Here is a 19,678-nt window from a genome sequence, read left to right as displayed (position 1 = left end):
GGTTAAAAAGATATTAATAAAAAGAAGAATAATTTAAAAAGGGGAAAGCTTAAAACATAGCTTCCTTTCTGACTATTTTAGAGTCTATGTCAGTTCATTTCCTGAATATAATTGTCCTAAAGAAAACTCGGGCTACAGATGGTGAGCGTATTCAGAACCTTGTTCACACGTGTAAAATCACAGTGTCACGCACTATTGTGCGCTTTGTGTTTTTTCTACCTTTCTCCAGCATATTTTATGGGACCTGCTAGGAAACCCGTAAATTGAACCTTAGTGTTCTCCACAAAGCTGCAAAGAATAGTTCTTTTGATTAATACTAAAGAAAAGAAGGAACTTTCCCTACTTAAACCTCCAGCTGACTATCTATTACAATGGAACATTTCAAAAATCGAAAAGAGTCCCGAGAGAGACTGATACAACTACTTACTGCAAATAATCTCCCTACTCATCTACAAATGGACTCTGTGACTGTAGAATTCAATGTTGAGGAATCACAAAGAATGAATGATCTTTTTAATGAATTAGAGGATATTTCTAAAACTGAAATGCAGCATCATATTGATGTTATGTTTTTATCCATTTATCTAAAAGAAAAAATCACGCCCAGAGGGCTTAGAATGCCCTTTTCTTCTACATTTAAGGACGATATTATTTTCACCACTAATTGGGAAGAGTTTATGGAAGAATGTACTAGGGGAATGATCAATAGATTATTATCTAAAAGGAAAATGTTATGTGTCAAATTGGCTAGTAGTATTGAAACTATCATAGAGAAACTAAAAATCTATTCTAAACATATTGATTTTCACCACATTAATCATAATATTAACAATAGGATTTTTAAAGCTGAACAAGAACTAATTGAGAAAAAAGCTAATAAATTGATTAGAGATAGAATAGACTACCAAACCAATCAAATTAGATCCTGGACAAAACACCCCTTTCACTATGTTCGCCCTGAACGAATACATACAACTAATAAAACTCTGCTACCTAATAAAACTCTGTTGCCTATCACTATTCCTCCTCAATCAGATTCCAAAAAACTTGAATTAGAAAAAAGGTTTGAGATGAGTCAGTCTCGTAGAATGTTTTTGAATAGCAAATTTAGTAAAGCAAATTATAGGAATACACCTAATTCCAAACCCCGACCTTTGGATAAAAACATTAAAAGCCTAAACCCTACTAATCTCACCTTCTCTGACTCGGTGGAAACTCAGAAATCACCTATAGGGAACTTATTGATCGATATGTCTATTTTAACAGTCCATAATTCACCCGACAATTCCCCAACCAGAATTCAATTGGAATCTTCCTTTTCTCATCCCCCCAGTAAAATATTATCCCCTCCCCATTCAACACTGCCAAGTCCCGTTGATTGTTCTCTTCCCTTGGGAACTAATACTGTTGATTGTTCTCTTCCCTTGGGAACCAATACCATTGATAATACTAGAGCCGGGTCAAACATGTCTGTTCCATTCTTAGCGTCTGCTTTTTCAATTCAATTAGAAGAAAACCCACCCTCCAGCTCTCAAGTTTCCCCTATCCCCCTTTTTTTAGACCCACTTCCCCCATCCAACCCACAGAAACTAACAATCACGCATTTCTTTCACCCCAAAAAAAGAAAGTACGATACAGAGGAACTAGAGGAGGCAAAAAGAAAAAAAGAATAATTACTCCTCCTACAAAACAAACCTCTATATTTAACCTTTCAAACCACATCCTAAATGACTCTGAAACATCACTATTGAATAAAGGTTTAGCATTCTGTCCCACTGCCAGTGCAAATGGCTTTGATCTATTTTTAGATCTACATAGATTTACGAGGAAACTAACATTGCACAGACATTTCCAAATTACAGCCACAAAAAATAATCCCACTGATTCCGACAATATCACAAACATTAACACAATTTCAGATACAGAAATATCGGATATAGTTAGACACACAGATCTAAAACCAGTATCTAAATTTTATCCTGTGGGTAACCAAGGAAATTTTATCAATACTTTCCATCATCTAGTCCTCAAGGATCTAGAGGAGCTAGATTCATACAAAATCCGTAGAAAAAATAACCTTACTTATAAAGAGAAAACAGCCCTAAAAAACCTTAAAAAGAATAACCAATTAGTTATCAGATCAGCAGACAAGGGAGGGGGGACAGTAATTCAAAATGTTACAGACTACTATGAAGAAGCAATGAGAATTTTATCAGATGAGAACTACTATAGGAAACTCATAGTTAACCCTTTATCGACAATTTTGGAAGGCCTCAAAATCATGGTCAATCAATCAAGCTTTCTCGAATAATATTCTTAATAAAAAAGAAAAAAATTATCTGATCCCGGAGAATATCAACATGCCCTTCTATGATCATCTTCCAAAAATACACAAAAACTTAATTAATCCACCAGGGAGACCGATTATATCGGGTATGCAATCTCCCACCTGTCACCTCTCTCACTACCTAGACATAATTTTACAAAAATATGTGATAGAATTCCCAAGTTTTTTAAAAGACTCAACTCAATTAATTGTGGATCTAAAGACTGTTCCAATGAGGGAAAATCTACTATTTATTACTTTGGATGTTGCTGCACTCTACAGCAACATTAAACTTGTATTGGGTTTGGAAAAACTAAAAATAAGACTGGAGAGGGATACGGAACTACTACCAATACAAATTGACTTTTTTTGTAGTAGTATGGAATTTATTTTAAAGAATAATATCTTTTCATTTGATCAGAAATTGTATCACCAAGTAAAAGGCACAGCTATGGGGACAAGGGTAGCTCCTAGCTATGCAAATATCTTCATGGGAATGTTTGAGGAGGAATATATCTGGCAACATCCATGGGCAAACACTAATATCTTACTATTTAGAAGATTTATAGATGATCTGTTTTTAATTTGGGAAGGTGATCTTACAACAGCGACAGAGTTTTGTCAGATGCTGAACATTAATACCTGGGGGATAAATTTTACGTTCAACATACAACCAATTGAAATCGATTTTTTGGATTTAACAATAGTCAAAACTACGAGTAAAATCATCACCCGTACCCACTTCAAAAAAGTGGATAGCAATAGCTATTTGGACTATAAGAGCAGCCACTATCATAAGTGGCTAAAAAACATCCCATATAGTCAGTATAAAAGAATTAGAAAAAACTGTACATCGAACAAAGACTTTAACGATCAAAGTCGTATCTTACAAAAAAGATTTAAAGAAAAAAAACTATCCAAAAAAACTCCTCTCTGATGCATACAAAAAAACAGTGATTTTAAGTCAAGAGGATTGTTTGCCCCCTAAGGTTACACTATCAAATGGTATTGAAGCTGTTGATACAATAGACATAAAAAAAGCGAAAGATGAACAAATAAAAAAGTTTTTCTCCTTCAACTTCGTAACTAAATATAACGCTGCACACAAAAATATCAAGGATATCATGAATAAATATTGGTACATTTTACACACTGATCCGTTTTTAAAAAATAGCCTACCTTTGAAACCAATGATTACGTTTAAGAGAGCAAAAACTATGAAGAACATTTTAGCACCGAGTAAGATTAATTTTTCTGGAAGACAAACGATGCCCCAACAAAATACTATGTCCTCAAGTGCATATTTAAAGGGGAGCTCCAAATGCAGGAAAAAGAAGTGTTTATGTTGTCTTAGTATACGCACTACAGACTCTTTTAAATCAAACCAAACAAAAAACGAGTACCATATTGAAACACAGTTAAATTGCCAGTCAAATTACGTTATCTACCTCATTGACTGTGTCTGCGGTCTCCAATATGTAGGAAGAACAATCCAATTCTTGCATTGTCGGCTAAATAAACATCGTTCTAACTGTAAGAAAAAATTCCTCTTGCACAGTGTCTCCAAACACTGTACTTTGTTTCATAATAATGACTTTAGTTGTTTCCATATTACACCAATTGAACATATAAATGACAACCGAGCGGACAGATATGATTCACTGTGCAAGAGAGAAATCTTTTGGATATACAAATTGAAGACCCTAAAACCTGCAGGTTTGAATGAAATGACAGAAATGATAATTTAATATAACTAATTTACTTTAGATGAATCCCACTATATGGAAATAAATGGGAAATTCGTTATATGTAATTATATATATGTATACATATACAAAGTTCCTCAACAAGTGGTAAAGATCGTATCGAAAGAAATAATCTGTTTGACACTAAAAATCAAAACCACCAAACTTTGATCATTTGTGAGTAACACCAAGACCAGTACAATGATAAAACTGGCACTATTATCACTTTTGACGAAAATAGTATAGTTATGCGCACATCATTTATAAAAATATATATACATATATGTACCCATATAGAATCTGCACAAAAACTATCTCAGTTTGGTATTTACGAATTTGTATAGCAAAATAGACAAACTGAATAAAATGAGCAAAAGGAGAATTTATCTTTTAATATCACGTCCAGAAATAACGATTACTAGAATGATACTCCATCTGTAGCCCGAGTTTTCTTTAGGACAATTATATTCAGGAAATGAACTGACATAGACTCTAAAATAGTCAGAAAGGAAGCTATGTTTTAAGCTTTCCCCTTTTTAAATTATTCTTCTTTTTATTAATATCTTTTTAACCCCCAAAAATTTTTTAAAAAAATTTCTTTTAAACTTATTTATAATATATACATTTTTAAAATAATATAATTATGTATGTGCATTTTTTTGGTATATATGTATACGTTCAATCCCGTTTAATACAGGATGTTTTCAATAGCTAGACATATTCCAAGCATAACACATAGAAATGAATCATCTTTCATTGGACATTTTTGTACATAGCTCATATATATCATATATTTTGTATTTTTTATTGACTGTAATCATATGTACACTTTGATATGTAATTTGAATTGGTGTTTTATTTTTGTATCCGACCCGGTAGTTCTTGGTTTTTAATTGACCTTTCACTCGGTTATTTAACCGACACCCCACCCTTTAATTTACATACTACCTGAGGAAGAAACCGGTCCGGTTTCGAAACTGTTCATTGTTAAACAGTTGTGTTTTTATATCATCCTGTTATCAATAAATCCTTTCAATATCGACTTTGCCGTTATCCTTGAGGAATTTGGAATACACGTCCTTTGGAAGATTCTATTGATCAATAGCGCATAGAAGACACCCGTTTTTTGGCTTTTTTGCTTTTATTCCTTCATTCATTATTGAGACCTTGTAATTCAAGTTCTCAAACCGGGTCCTATGCTGCAAGCTGATCCTGCCACTAACCTACCGTGGAGGCTACCTAAGTGGAATTTGTTACACTGGATGTTATGCTCCCAGCATAACCCCACCAGGTGAGCGTATTCAGAACCTTGTTCACACGTGTAAAATCACAGTGTCACGCACTATTGTGCGCTTTTGTGTTTTTTCTACCTTTCTCCAATAGTACAGTCACGGTACTTTTGTTTCCATAAGAAAAACTGGAAATTTACGGGACTGAAACGGAAGCATTACCATTGAAATCAATGGTAATGCAAACAGAAGTTATAGTTTATTTTCGGCTTTCCGTTCATCTGTTCCTATAACGGAAAACATGGACGGAAATCCCAATCGAAACCCAACGCTGATGTGAACAGGCCCTAACTGTCTCAATTGCATTATTTCTAAATCTTTTCAGGCATACTGTCTAATTTTATTAAAGCACAAGTGATCTTTACTTTTTTAATGCTATTTATGCTCACTTGCTGTCTCCATTAATACAGAGCCATGTCTTCCATTGAGATTACATGTGTTATCGCTGAGAGGTACCGGATTGGAGAGTCACCAGTCTGGGATGAGAGGGAAGGTGTTTTGGTATATGTTGATATTACAGGACAGAAGGTCTGCCGTTGGAATCCCAGTACTAAGAAAATTCAGACTGTATCTCTAGGTAAATTTCATACTAATAAAATTAGTAGTTGTTCTAAAGAGGGCTTAAACCATGATAATTGAAAATGAAAACCATTAATTTATATACTGTAGATGCAAATGTTTTATAGACTAATATGTCAGTAAAGTGTAGAAAGCAGGACCTCCAGATACATGTGCCTCATAAACATTAATCAGATCCTGGGCTGTGATATCATGGATTCCATTCCAGTTTAATTTTGGGCTAGACCCCAGTCCCTAAAATGGAATCTCCACTGTGTATAGATAACAGATCCTTTTTGGCATTTAATTAACTTTTTCTTATTGTTATATGGCCTAGCATACTATAACTGATCACAGTACAGTCATACAGAGTCCTAACTTAAGCATGTGTGTTTAAAGTGCGCACTGGTTTATCTTGCAACATGCAAGTAACATTTCCTCTCTGTTATGTCTAGTTTACATTGCGTATAATTCTGATTTCCCACAAAAAAGTTAGCTGAATGTCATTTTACAAAGATTCTTTCCTAAAAGATGAAAACTTTTATTGTCTCCCCTGCAGAAGAACCAGTCGGCTCTGTTGCCCTACGAAAGTCTGGTGGCTATGTAGTTGCCACAGGCACTACATTTGCAGCCCTGAATTGGGAAGACGAGTCCGTAATCCCACTTGCTCAAGTTGATGAAGATAAGCCCAACAATCGATTCAATGATGGCAAAGTCGATCCAGAAGGGAGATTTTTTGCAGGTGCAGTTGCATTTAATATATTAAAACAGCTGCTTCTATCTAAATTCAGATGTGTTAGAATAACAATAGTATTACCAACCAAGATAATTCCTTCTCTAAAAAAAAAAAAACAGCCATGTTTAGTCCAGCCATTAAACGAATGCGTGATCATAGGCACGCAAAGTTCCTCAGAGTAAACAAACGCTCTTGCTTAGGCTCTATTTACATTGAATTTTTGCCTTCTGATGGAGGTATACGTCGGGAGAAGTCCCGACGTATTCCTCCGATGGAAGGTGGTGACGTATCCCACTGTATAGGCATATAGAGGGATATGTTGCTTGAACAAACCGGGCAGAGCGCTACCTAAAGTGCTGTGCCCATGGAAGTTCCTGACGTCATTAGCTTTGCGATGCAGGATTTAACAGCTAGAGCATGGAAGCGCTTTGGACGGGTCTCCGGGACTGGAGAAACCCCTGACGTCACTGTGTGTATATGTGTATATGCGTATATATATATATATATATATATATATATATATAGTTATGTCAGGAGCTTCCAACTAGGAAGTCCCTGGCCAGAGCATCATAATCGCTCTAAACCGAGAACTCTGGGACTGAAGGAGCCCCTGACGTCATATATGCACCGTAACGGCAGGAGCTTCCCCAGGGCCGAAGTCTCTAGGCCGAGCACTATCTGATGCTCTTCCAGGGATTCCGGTCCTGGTGAAGCCCCCCCAGGTATATGTTTTAAGTATGCCGGTGACAGATGCCGCATTGTAAAGATTGACGGTTGCCCACAACACTCACTTGGAAAATTTAAAAGGATGCAAAAATTCAACAGCTTTGTGACCGCATCCATGTGGCAAAAGAATTGGTGTTTATTAACACAGCCCAAAACACTGCTTGCAACGTTTCGAACTGCACACGAGTCCTGCGTGTGTAGAAAATTTGCATGCGGTGCATGGGCTGTGTTTTTGCCACATGGATGCTGTCACAAATTTTATTGTGGTGGATGTCATTTAGTGGCATCCGTCACACTTAGGCTCCCATGTTAGAAAAAAGTATACTGCGCAGTATGTTTTTTTTTTTTTCTGCGGGATCCCTCAGGATGGAATAGCGTAGTCTCCTCCACTATTCCATCCTTAAAAAAAAAAAAGTATACCAATGATTACTAGCCTGAAGGAGGCCAAAAATTATGCTCTTTTGGCCTCCGTCATACTAATGGAGCCCTATAAACACAATTAGCATGTACCTCGGAAGCTTAGGGCATAAATGCAATGTGAATGAGCACTTAGCTGCTTCTCGCTCTGGCTAATAGAGAAGGGTTCATTATAATTATTGCAATGTGCTGTATCTACTAGAATACATATTCAGTTTCCTGTTAAATCAAAGACATAGAAAAAATCATATTATAAAACATTGTGTAGTTATTAAATAACCATGTAAAGATTAAAAAATAAAAAAAAACACTCCCATTGCCTTTACCAACCATCGTTCAAAAAATAGGAAAGAATGAGGTTGGTTGTTGGTGACCCCAGACATTTGTGCTTCTAAGTAAACCAAAATATCAGCGCGGATCCAATAGCCCAGACAAAAATGCAAAAGAAAATCATACACAGTTAATGAGGGCTGATCCTAGGGTTTAATCCTAAATGCATCAAAAGCATATAACAAACCTATAAAGAACCTATAAATAATAGATGCTATAACGACCAAAAGTATAGGAAATTGAAAAATTCTTTATTAAATTGAACAAATGAATACAAAATAAAAAGAGTAAACGCTGTGCAACTCCAAAGATGGAAAGCTAATGACAAAAGCAGCCCCCAAAGAAGCTACACAGACCGAATATAGTGGAAAAAAAAAATACATGTATGAGTACAAGAGTACCAGGTGACACGAATAGTATACAACAATAAGAGCAATGTGGCTCATAAAGGGTCAGTATAGAGATGAGAGCAGATAATACCATAAACGGTGCAAATAAGTATCTAGGGACCTAACGTACCCATATTAGATGCAGGAGTAGCTTTACAGCGACGGAGCGGAGGACGGTCACCAACCACCAATCAGAACGCGACACAGTGGTTTAAAGGCGTAAAATAACAACAGAAGGTACAATCGGACAATGAAAGATGAATGAAATAAAGCAAATCCCAGTACACCGTGACATATATAATATCGGATAATATGACCTGATACATAGTGCCTGAATAGAACATAACATATTATAAATATAGTACAGAGTGTAAATAAATATAATGCAGGTAACATAAAACATATATAGAAAATAAATGTTTCGGAAAAAAATAAGTGTGACCGTGAAGAATCTATTCTTTATAGGTTTGTGATCTGTGCTTCTAAGGTTAATTTGTGTTAACTCCTTATAGGCACCATGTCCCAGGAAATCCGTCCAGCAGTTGTGGAGAGGAACCAGGGTTCATTATTCACTTTGTATGCGGATCACTCTGTGGTGAAACACTTTGACATGGTGGATATCTCTAATGGTTTAGATTGGTCTTTAGATCACAAAACCATGTACTACATTGACAGCCTTTCTTATACAGTTGATGCATTAGATTATGATGTAAAAACAGGAAGAACAAGTAAGTAAAATTATTAACTTATATTAGTAGGGTAATATTTCTTTGGCCGAATACATTGGGGCAAATTTACTAATGTGATTGAGCCTAGATCTTGTTGTAATATGTGCCAAATGTGGTATATTTCTTGTGCATACTGTTGCATTAAGTTTTACACCTTTTTGAGAAGAAAAAACTCCAAAAAGAACGAATATTTGTGCCTCACTAGAGACTTTTCAAGAAGCAGAAACGTAGCTTGAAATGTGACAAAGTGCGCAGAAAAACTGTTGTAAACTAAGCCTACCAAGGGGTGGTATAAGGAAGAGATAAGCCTTGAACTTGTCTAGCAAGATGGACCAACTTCATCATACTGCGTGCACCACTGTGATAAATTTGGTGCATCTTCTGACTGGCTGGTCTAAGTTTCCGCTGTTTAAATCTTACAGCATTAGTAAGTCTTCCCAATTGTGTACACTACTTTTAGAGTTCACAAAAAAATAATAATATTTCTTTCACTTTAAAGCTGTCCATTACATTAAATTTATCCTATTATTCCCTTGGGATGAACCAATTGTACAGTTTTTAATGCATTAGACTATGTTCACACTGTGAACTCTGAATATATCCATAGGGCTCCGTTGTCCTGACCAATGCCAAAAGTGTTTCCTTTTGGCTTATGCTAGAGAGGTATGTGTTGGCATACCTTTTTTTCTTTACTGTATTAAATAGTGTAGTCGGCTACACTATTCAATACAGTGGCATCCAGATATAAACGTATACCACGCAGTATATGTTGTTGTTTTTTTACAAAATGTATATGGCTATACAGTTGCATGTGTCGAAGCCTTCTGTTGGAGATATACATCAGGAAATACTCCAGATGTATACCTCCAACGAAAGGCTGAAACGCGACACCGCAAGCATTGTTAAAAATAGGTCAAGTCATGGGCAGCTAGCCAGCAGACAGCCAACTCCCATCAGTATGAAATACACAGTTGCTATGGCTGTGGATCAGTGACTCTCTTGCTTACTTTGGTTATATTGTGTATTGAATAACGTATAAGACAATGTTAATTTCGCTCAAGATTAGTGAGAGTTACAATTCTGTCCTCCTTTGCCTTGGCACTAGACAGTGTAAATTACAAAACCTGCTTTTCTCCACAGATAACCGCCGCCATGTCTACAAGTTACAGCAGGATGAAGGGATTCCTGATGGCATGTGCATAGATGCAGAGGGGAAACTTTGGGTTGCATGCTATAATGGAGGCAGGGTGATCCGTATAGACCCTCAGGCTGGTACGACGTATAAGCTATATATTGGCCTCGCTTTTATTTTTAAATATTTTTAAAAAAATATTTTCATTGCATGATTACTATACGTTTATATAGTATACTAACAATTACCACAGAATGTAAGGTTGATATCTAATATGCATAAACATTAACAATTAATTTTGTGTTATGTGGAATGCTTTATGTGGGTTATGTATCTGTGGGGTGATACCAGAGATTATGAGATGATATCCTTACGATTATCATATACAATATGTATTAGCTCACTGCTGGTGAAAACCTGTAAAGGGGATATTGAATCAACACTGATTTTCCACATACTGACAAAAAAAACAAGCATTAATTATATGTACTGGCGACTGGTGCTCAAAATATCCATCAATAAAATAACAATAGCTATATGCTATCATAAACATCCTGAAATGACTATTGTAATAAATAAAAGTCATAAATTGTATAAAAACAATAACACATACATATTGTATGAATAAAACATTCATATATAATCAAATAAAAAAATAATAAATAAAACTGCCAATCGTGTTATTATCTCCCACATTAAATGAGACCTGTTAAATGTAAAATGTCAATTAATAAAAGTTTCCCAACCGATATGCCATCCATATCAAAATTATTTGTTGTCCATTATTTATGCCCAAGATTATTTGTTCAAATAAGTAAAATTAAACCAACAAGTTGCAATTGTGACCACCGTGTATCTATAAAATCCAGCCACGTATTCAGTATAATTGACTGCCAATAAATGTGTCCAAGAGAACCTGCTTACCATAGCTTGCTTGCGTTTATTAATATGTCCCCACAATAAATGTGAGTAAACTTGCATTGGTGTGTTCCATTGTTCTGCTCCGTTATAGGAGCAGAACAAGAGAATAACGGAAGCAACGGTTCCATTGCACAACGGACACCCTGGGCGGCCGACAGAACCAATTGACTTCAATGGGTTCCATCGGCTTTCCATCGAAATGTCCGTGATTTTACCGGACACAATAGCGCAGCATGCAGCGTTATTGTGTCCGGTAATCTCGGCCAGATCTGCGACGGATGCCCCTAACGGAGCCTCTAACGCAGATGTGAACGAGGCCTAAGGCTCCAGAAAGGCATCAGTTTGTGTAAATAGGTACTTGATGTTTAGGCAAATTTTGAGAGTATGTATAAAGTTCTAGCTCTCTCCTTCTATTCTGTAGGTCCCTTTTTTGCCAGTGTTGAACAGTCTTGGCCTACTGTTCTGGTGTTTCTAGTATGAAAATTCTTAGATGTTTATCTGATGTGTGATGTCATATGGATGTACTGTATCTGTATACAGTGTACTCTCTAGTATACTAATACATATACAGTACTGTACATCATACATTGATTTAGTGCTTTAGTGTTTAGGTTTAGTGCTCTTATAAAATCACATATAGCATCTAGATGCAATTTGCAGATGTCTCTGCCTTCTTCTTCAGTAGGATTACTATTATACTGGGTATGAAACGACTTATTTGTGTTATAGGGAAAGTACTCCAGACTGTTAAACTACCAGTGGATAAGACTACTTCTTGTGCCTTTGGAGGAAAGGATTATTCAGAAATGTATGTCACGTCGGCCTGTGATGGGATGGATGAAGACTGGAGTACCCGCCAGCCCCAGTCTGGGGGAATTTACAAGGTAGTTTATTGGTTTTCCATACTTGATTTCCTATATCCTCTATACACTTTGGAGGAGATTTATTAAGACTGGCGTTTCATAAATTCCCCCCCATTTAGTCACATGTTTCAAAATGGTTTCACTGCAAAAGTAGTCTCATTGCTCATAGAAAACAATTCAGCTGCCACTTTCTAAATGATTACACTCACCTTGAGGGTATGTTCACACGGCCTATTTACGGACGTAAATCGGGCGTTTTTGCCCCGAATTACGCCCGAAAATAGCGCCTCAATAGCGCTGACAAACATCTGCCCATTGAAAGCAATGGGCAGACGTTTGTCTGTTCACACGAGGTGTATATTTACGCGCCGCTGTCAAATGACGGCGCGTAAATAGACGCCCGCGTCAAAGAAGTGACCTGTCACTTCTTTGGCCGTAATTAGAGCCGTTATTCATTGACTCCAATGAATAGCAGCGCTAATTACGCCCGTAATTGACGCGGCGTTCAAGTGCCTGCACATGCCGGTACGGCTGAAATTACGGGGATGTTTTCAGGCTGAAACATCCCCGTAATTTCAGCCGTTACGGACGCCCTCGTGTGAACATACCCTTAATGTCTTAAGGAGCACCTGTCACCTCTCCTGACATGTCTATTTTAGTAATTACTTGTATTCCCCCATTCGGAAACATATTTTCTTAGAACTTTGCGTTGTGTAGTTCCTTTGCTATTCCTCCTAGAAATGTATAAATAAATTGACAATAGGCTTCCGAATTGTTATTTCATTGATTATACAATTATTTACTAAAACAGACATGTAAGGAGAGGCAATGGCTCCTCGTTAAATAAAAGCATGTTAATACAATATATGACAGGCATTCTACATATAACTAGTATAAAATATTTAGGTGCTCTGTCAAAGTACTAGGTGGCAATAGAAAGACCAGATAAGGTCCAAATAACACAACAAGGAATTCTCATCAGTAAATATTGATGCATAATCACATATTGGTGTTTTTTATTAGATGGTTTGTCCACCCAGCAGAAAAATTCATTAATAAGGAATACAACTTTAATTAAAATGGTTATTATGGTCAGTTAATTGGTATGTTTCATAATACCGGACCTTTATTAGCGATCCTTGGTATCTATGTAACAAAATATATAGTTAATAACATTAATATTGATTAATAATTATTACAAAACATGATGCTCAATGTGCGATAAAGCATCGATATTAAGTGGTGACAATTCATTATTGTTCTACACATACCCGGCCATGTTTAACAAACAAGTCTACCAGGCTTTTGTCCATAAATGCATATGATTAAGTGGCAGTCCGGTATTACTGGACCTCCCCGAAGACTGGCAATATTTTTGGTACTGTATAGGGATCGGTTTAAGTGTCACTCCAGCCTGATTTCTTGATGGAATTTGCGGTTTGACAACTATAGCAGGAAAGCTATTGAACTATTTGAGACATGGTTCATACAACATGCACATACGCTATATAAGCTAAAGGGATCCATCAGGATTATTTGGGATCCATTTGAAAATGAATCTGTGATACTTGTCATGGCTCCACTAGTAATGGTGGTTTGATAGTAGTGTGAACAGAGCCATAGACTGGTTATACATCTTATTTATTTTTAACAAGTACAGTATATTTGATCTATTGAATGTAATTTTTCTTGTTTTACAGATAACTGGACTTGGCGTTAAAGGAATAGCCCCAGCTGCTTTTGATGGTTAAATAAGAGTTACAACATTTCCAACATTTCTCCTGCAAGAATAATTTAGTGGTTAAACAGTGAAGTGTAAACTATCAAGAACATGTTTTACAGTTTGCACTTGCAATGTCACCGCATTTCTTGATTAATAAACCTTTTCTACACCAGGGTCAATAACTTGAGTGTGTGTGCTATTTATTTTTCTGAATCTAGGTTATAGTAATAATTATGAATAGTCTGTTCTAGGAAATCCTTAGGTCAGTTCACACGTGCTGTAAATACTACGGATTTTCCGCAATGAAATCCGTAGCATAATACAATGGCAACCGAGTGGATGACATTTAAACAAATCTCATCCACATGCTGCGTTAATGGTGAGTGAAAAAAACGTTTCGAAATTGACATGCGGTGCGTTTTTTTCATCCGCAGCATATCAATTGTATTTGCGTAATCGCTGCTTATTTGTTGCGGCTTTTCCCCATTGAATTCAATGGGGAGGTAAAACCCGCAACAAATAGCAGATGTGTTTTTTTGTAGCGGAAACACAGCGATATCGCCGAAAAAAACGCAACTGAGGACAAAAACAATAAATCTTACATTTACCCAGAAGTCTATGTTTCTTCCTCCAGGTCGGCCTTGTGGGATGACGTTTCATCCCATGTACGCTGTATGCTTTCAGGTGATCTCTGCATTCAATATTTCATTTTCATTGTACTGAATATCAAATATTAAAGTGGCACTATTTTTACATAAATTAATGAATGACTCATGAGAACAAGCCCTATTACAGATTATGGTTGTTATGGGGGTTAGGGTCCCCCCTCTATGAGTCAGAGTGAAGAGACACTCGCAAAGAGTTCCAATTTTTTTGACAGGTTGCAACATTGTGACATAAAGCAAAATTCCAAAAGATATGGAAACCACTACCCAAAGATAATACTTCCCTGCAATATATCTTCTTTAGTGTTGTCTGCTTTTTTTGTTCTGCTCCACTAGGACACAACTATGATCAGTGACTGCAGGTTATTGGGATGCTAGTCTAAGATGCAAAAGATGTGTTAATATGTTTTTTTTTTTTAGGAGAGATGCATCCGATTGGCTACTGCTCTAGAGGATTCAAAGCGACCATGTATTATTACATGGTCGCCCATTGAATGGGCTCCATGTAATAACTCATTACGCCCTGAGCTTCTTCCGGTGACAACACTGATTGCCAGGAGTTTCATACTCTGTCCAGCCCTCTTAGCAGGTTCCTCTACATACTGACAGCTGACTGGCCTGTCATGTGACTTTACATACTCTGATGAGTGACATTGAATGTGATCAATTGGTACAAAGGACTCACTGAAGCTCCAGCCTTTAGAAACATTCGGAGACTCTTTCACTCCTAAGTAACATTTTCTTCAAAAATTAAAAAAAATGAATACAATGGGGTGGTAAACAACAAAGAGGTATGTGTGAAAATTAATTTTTGGGGGATTTCACATTAATAAAAAATCTCATTATTGCCCCCCAGCCTGAGTCATGGCAACGCGTCCCTCTGTTCTGAGCGCAGTCTAGCCTCCTGGGATGACGTTTCATTCCATGTGACTGCTGCAGCCAATCAAAGACTGCAGCAGTTACATGGACTACAGCGTCATCCCAGGAGGCCGGACTGCAAGGACAACAGAGGGACGCGTTGCCATGACAACACGTGGGTGGTAAGTATAACTTTTTTTTTAGTATTTCTGCAGCGGACATTCCGCCTGAAAAACTGCTCCACAATTTGGTGTGGTTTTCGGGCGGATTTTACTGCGCCTTTCAGGAAGTACATGCTGTGTACTTTTACGTAGTGTATCCGATCTGCATGATCCTACCATAATGGAATCCTAGCATGTACGGTAAACCCATTTTTAGAACGTGTGATCCAAAAGATAGAAGCAACTGTCAGCAGTTTATAGGTAATGTAGCACATAGAAAAAGTTCATTTCGGCAACTCCCTCAACTTCTCCATTTTGCTATTCTAGCTTCAGCAGTTTGCTAAATATGAAAGGGGTACCAAGAAATATATACATAAAAATAAGACATAACTAGCTTTTTTTTCCCTCACAGTTTTATTGCAGATATAGCTCTATAATTAATCTTATTTAAACTATTGAATTTTTTTTTAAATAAACAGGTCAGTGTGTTTGGTGCAACTTTATAAATAGTTTTTATTAAAACTTAGTTTTACTTTTTGGAGGTGCAGTTGCTCTGCATCCTGTATACACAGCAGCTGTAATTTTTGCTAAGACCTGAATCAGTCAGTCCCGCTGACCTGACCGGTTCAGTGTCAGTGGGTCCTGCGTGTCTCTGACACACAGGATCCACCTGTAAACGATCACTTAGATGATAGATTACAGGACCCACTGTCACTGAACCCGTCAGTCCCGCGGACCTGACGGGAGCAGGATTTAGCTAACGATACAGCTGCTGTGTAGAGAATACAAAACAGCTGTATCTCAAAAAGTAAAACTAATTTGTAATAAAAACTATTTATAAAGTTGCAACAATCCCACTGACTGACCTGTTTAAAAAAATAAAAAATAAAATCCCTTTCAAATGTTTTCATTGCCCTTAACACAATTGCAATCAGGGATGTCAAAGCATTACTCAAACTATCACTTTGGTGTTAACTGCCTGTGATATATTTTTCACCTGAGTATTACTTTTCTTAAATATACAGTGTGGCTCAACACGACATATTAGAAATCTAGAAAAGATTGGGGACCTTTAGTCTAATTTCAATAATTGCACATATGGCAAGAGAATGAATACAAACATCATAGTTCACTGTTCTGAATAATATACATAAAATCAGATGGGATTTTTAGTGTCAATATGTGTATTTTTAGATACAGTATGTGTATGCATTGCAGCTAGTTTCCATTTTCCATGTTTCATACATAAGTTGAAGAAACGTGAGCTTGACTGAGATCACATTGAATAAAATACTTTAAAACATAACTTAGATGTTTACATTTGAGTATTTTTGAATTTAGTTTCCATTCACGCTTTCAAAGCTCAGTGATATAAACCATTTTTGTTTACTCTACCTCTCCCCTCTTACTTATTCCTGAAAATGAGATATGGTAAGGATATGCGTAAGCTTCATTTACAGTGGGAAAGTTTGGTGCTCTGTCAGGGGCTTTATATGGGCTGGATCTAGCAGGGAATGTTTCTTGGATGCTGGGGTGCCAACATGTCTTGGCAAAGGGTATTTGGATACCGGGCTAGGGCAGCAAACTGAATATTTGAAGGAAAGCCTAGCTACGATGTTAGGTAGGTAGCATTGGAGTACAGGTTAAGCAGGGGCGTAACTAGGAAAAACTGGGCCCCCCTCCCCTTCCCTGGGTACTACACTTGGTAGATAGTGACCCCATTTAGATTGTGCTGTACATTCCCCTGTAAATTGTGCCATACAGCACCCTCTGTATACAGTGCTATACAGCCCCCTCCCTGTAGATAGTGCTATACAGCCCCCTCTCTGTAGACAGTGCTATACAGCCTGCTCCCTGTAGACAGTGCTATACAGCCTGCTCCCTGTAGACAGTGCTATACAGCCTGCTCCCTGTAGACAGTGCTATACAGCCTGCTCCCTGTAGACAGTGCTATACAGCCTGCTTCCTGTAGACAGTGCTATACAGCCTGCTCCCTGTAGACAGTGCTATACAGCCTGCCCCCTGTAGACAGTGTTATACAGCCCCCCTGTAGACAGTGTTATACTGCCCCCCCTGTGGACAGTGCTATACAGCCCCCCGCCCCCGTAAACATTGCTATACAGCCCCCCTGTAGACTGTGCTATAAAGCCTCCCCCTGTAGACAGTGCTATACAGCCCCCCCTGTAGACAAGGTTATAAAGCCTCCCCCTATAGACAGTGCTATACAGCCTCCCCCTGTAGACAGTGCTTAAAGTGCCCCCTGTAGACAGTGCTATACAGCCCCACCTGTAGACAGTGCTATACAGCCTCCCCCTGTAGACAGTGCTATACAGGCCCCCCTGTACACTGCGCTATAAAGCCTCCCCCTGTAGACAGTGCTATACAGCCCCCCCTGTAGACAAGGTTATAAAGCCTCCCCCTATAGACAGTGCTATACAGCCTCCCCCTGTAGACAGTGCTTAAAGTGCCCCCTGTAGACAGTGCTATACAGCCCCACCTGTAGACAAGGTTATAAAGCCTCCCCCTATAGACAGTGCTATACAGCCTCCCCCTGTAGACAGTGCTTAAAGTGCCCCCTGTAGACAGTGCTATACAGCCCCACCTGTAGACAGTGCTATACAGCCCCCCCTGTAGACAGTGCTATACAGCCCCCCTGTAGACAGTGCTATACAGCCCCCCTGAAGACAGTGCTATACAGCCCCCCTGAAGACAGTGCTATACAGCCCCCCTGAAGACAGTGCTATACAGTCCCCCTGAAGGCAGTGCTATACAGCCCCACTGTAGGCAGGGCTATACAGCCCCCCTGTAGGCAGTACTATACAGCCTCCCTGAATACAGTGCTATACCACCCCCCTTTGTAAATAGTGCTCTCCCTTGTAGTTAGTGCCATACAGCCCCCTCTAAATAGCACCATATATCACCATATATGGGGTATTGTCAAGAGGAAGATGAGACACCATACATATATGCTGCATTTTGCTGTGACTGCGGGAATCACAGCAATTAACCTAAATAAGACCCCACCTTGTGAATACACCCTCATTGTATAAAGAGCAGCTACTCAGATATTAAGAATCATCATCTAGTATGCATTCTGGGTTGTTTTGAAAGTGGACCACATGTCCACAGTATCAATTTTGTCCATAATTGTCCACAGGTTCTCCTGATTTACACAGTTAGAGGAACAATCTTGGAAAACCCTATAGTGCACATTCACAAGAGGCAGATTTGTTGCAGAAATTTCTGCTACTGAAAATCCATTCCATACATCTAAATGAAGCAAATAAATAAAACCTAAAAACGTCCTACTTACCTTGGTCCGTTCCCGCGACGAACAGAGCTGCTCCTCGACGCTGATAGGATCCTTGCGTAGGCTGGCGTGATCCAGTGATATCAACGAACGTGGCCTGCAGCCTAAGGCAGAGCAGGGAGATACTAGTGAACGTGGCGTCGCTACCACTGTAGCAGCCATAGCGGCTGCTAGCGGAGCCACTGGCATGCCCCCCATAGTGCCCTCAGGCAGCATGGGCCCCCTCATGCCGTGGGCCCCGTAGCAGCCGCTAAGGCAGCTACAGTGGTAGTTACGCCACAATGTAACAGAAAGCCAGAGGAGGCGGAAATAAATTTCAGGGGGCTAAGGGGTTGCATGCCAGGTTTTTAAAATCTCTCCAACACCAGGACAGTTTAGAACATTAAATGTTTTTGGCTATTTTAACCTTATATACTAAATAGAATCAAGACGATGACCATCATATGCACTGTAAGGGTATGTGCACATGCTTACTAAAAAGGGTCTGAAAATACAAAAAACGCCGCAAAATATGCCTTCTCTGCCTCCCATTGATGTCAATGGGAGGTCAGAGACGTAAACGCCCGAAGATAGGGCATGTCGCTTATTTTTCCCGCAAGACAGTTTTTCCACTCGCGGGAAAAAAACGCCTCCGCCTCCCATTGATTTGTTGAAATCTCACCAACACTGCTGCTACTGTAATATGCAATGAATCCATTGCGGAAAATCTGCAGTGTTTACGCTGTGTGTGTTCGTACCCTAACAAGGGTGGGGATAAAGACTCTTTGTTACCTCTTCTGGGTATATCTAAAGTGCCAAGTT

General features: G+C 38.3%; 1 protein-coding gene across 4 annotated transcripts in view; it reads left to right on the top strand.

Annotated features, from left to right (window-relative positions):
• RGN (regucalcin) overlaps positions 1–14,065 on the top strand; it is a 54,301-nt gene extending 40,236 nt beyond the window's left edge. For all 4 annotated transcript variants that reach the window (XM_075850305.1, XM_075850304.1, XM_075850308.1 and 1 more), the window contains exons 2-7: positions 5,771–5,937; positions 6,478–6,660; positions 9,029–9,244; positions 10,385–10,516; positions 12,027–12,181; positions 13,861–14,065. In XM_075850305.1, coding sequence (XP_075706420.1) covers positions 5,775–5,937; positions 6,478–6,660; positions 9,029–9,244; positions 10,385–10,516; positions 12,027–12,181; positions 13,861–13,911 — 900 coding nt within the window. In that variant the 5' untranslated portion in view covers positions 5,771–5,774 and the 3' untranslated portion in view covers positions 13,912–14,065. The remainder of the gene's footprint in view (positions 1–5,770; positions 5,938–6,477; positions 6,661–9,028; positions 9,245–10,384; positions 10,517–12,026; positions 12,182–13,860) is intronic.
• Positions 14,066–19,678: the final 5,613 nt, after the last annotated feature.

Source organism: Rhinoderma darwinii, chromosome 2 (assembly GCF_050947455.1).
Source record: "Rhinoderma darwinii isolate aRhiDar2 chromosome 2, aRhiDar2.hap1, whole genome shotgun sequence".
Classification (NCBI taxonomy): domain Eukaryota; kingdom Metazoa; phylum Chordata; class Amphibia; order Anura; family Rhinodermatidae; genus Rhinoderma; species Rhinoderma darwinii.
The sequence above is the reverse complement of the archived record's forward strand: the minus strand, read 5'-3'. Positions and strand labels throughout refer to the sequence as shown.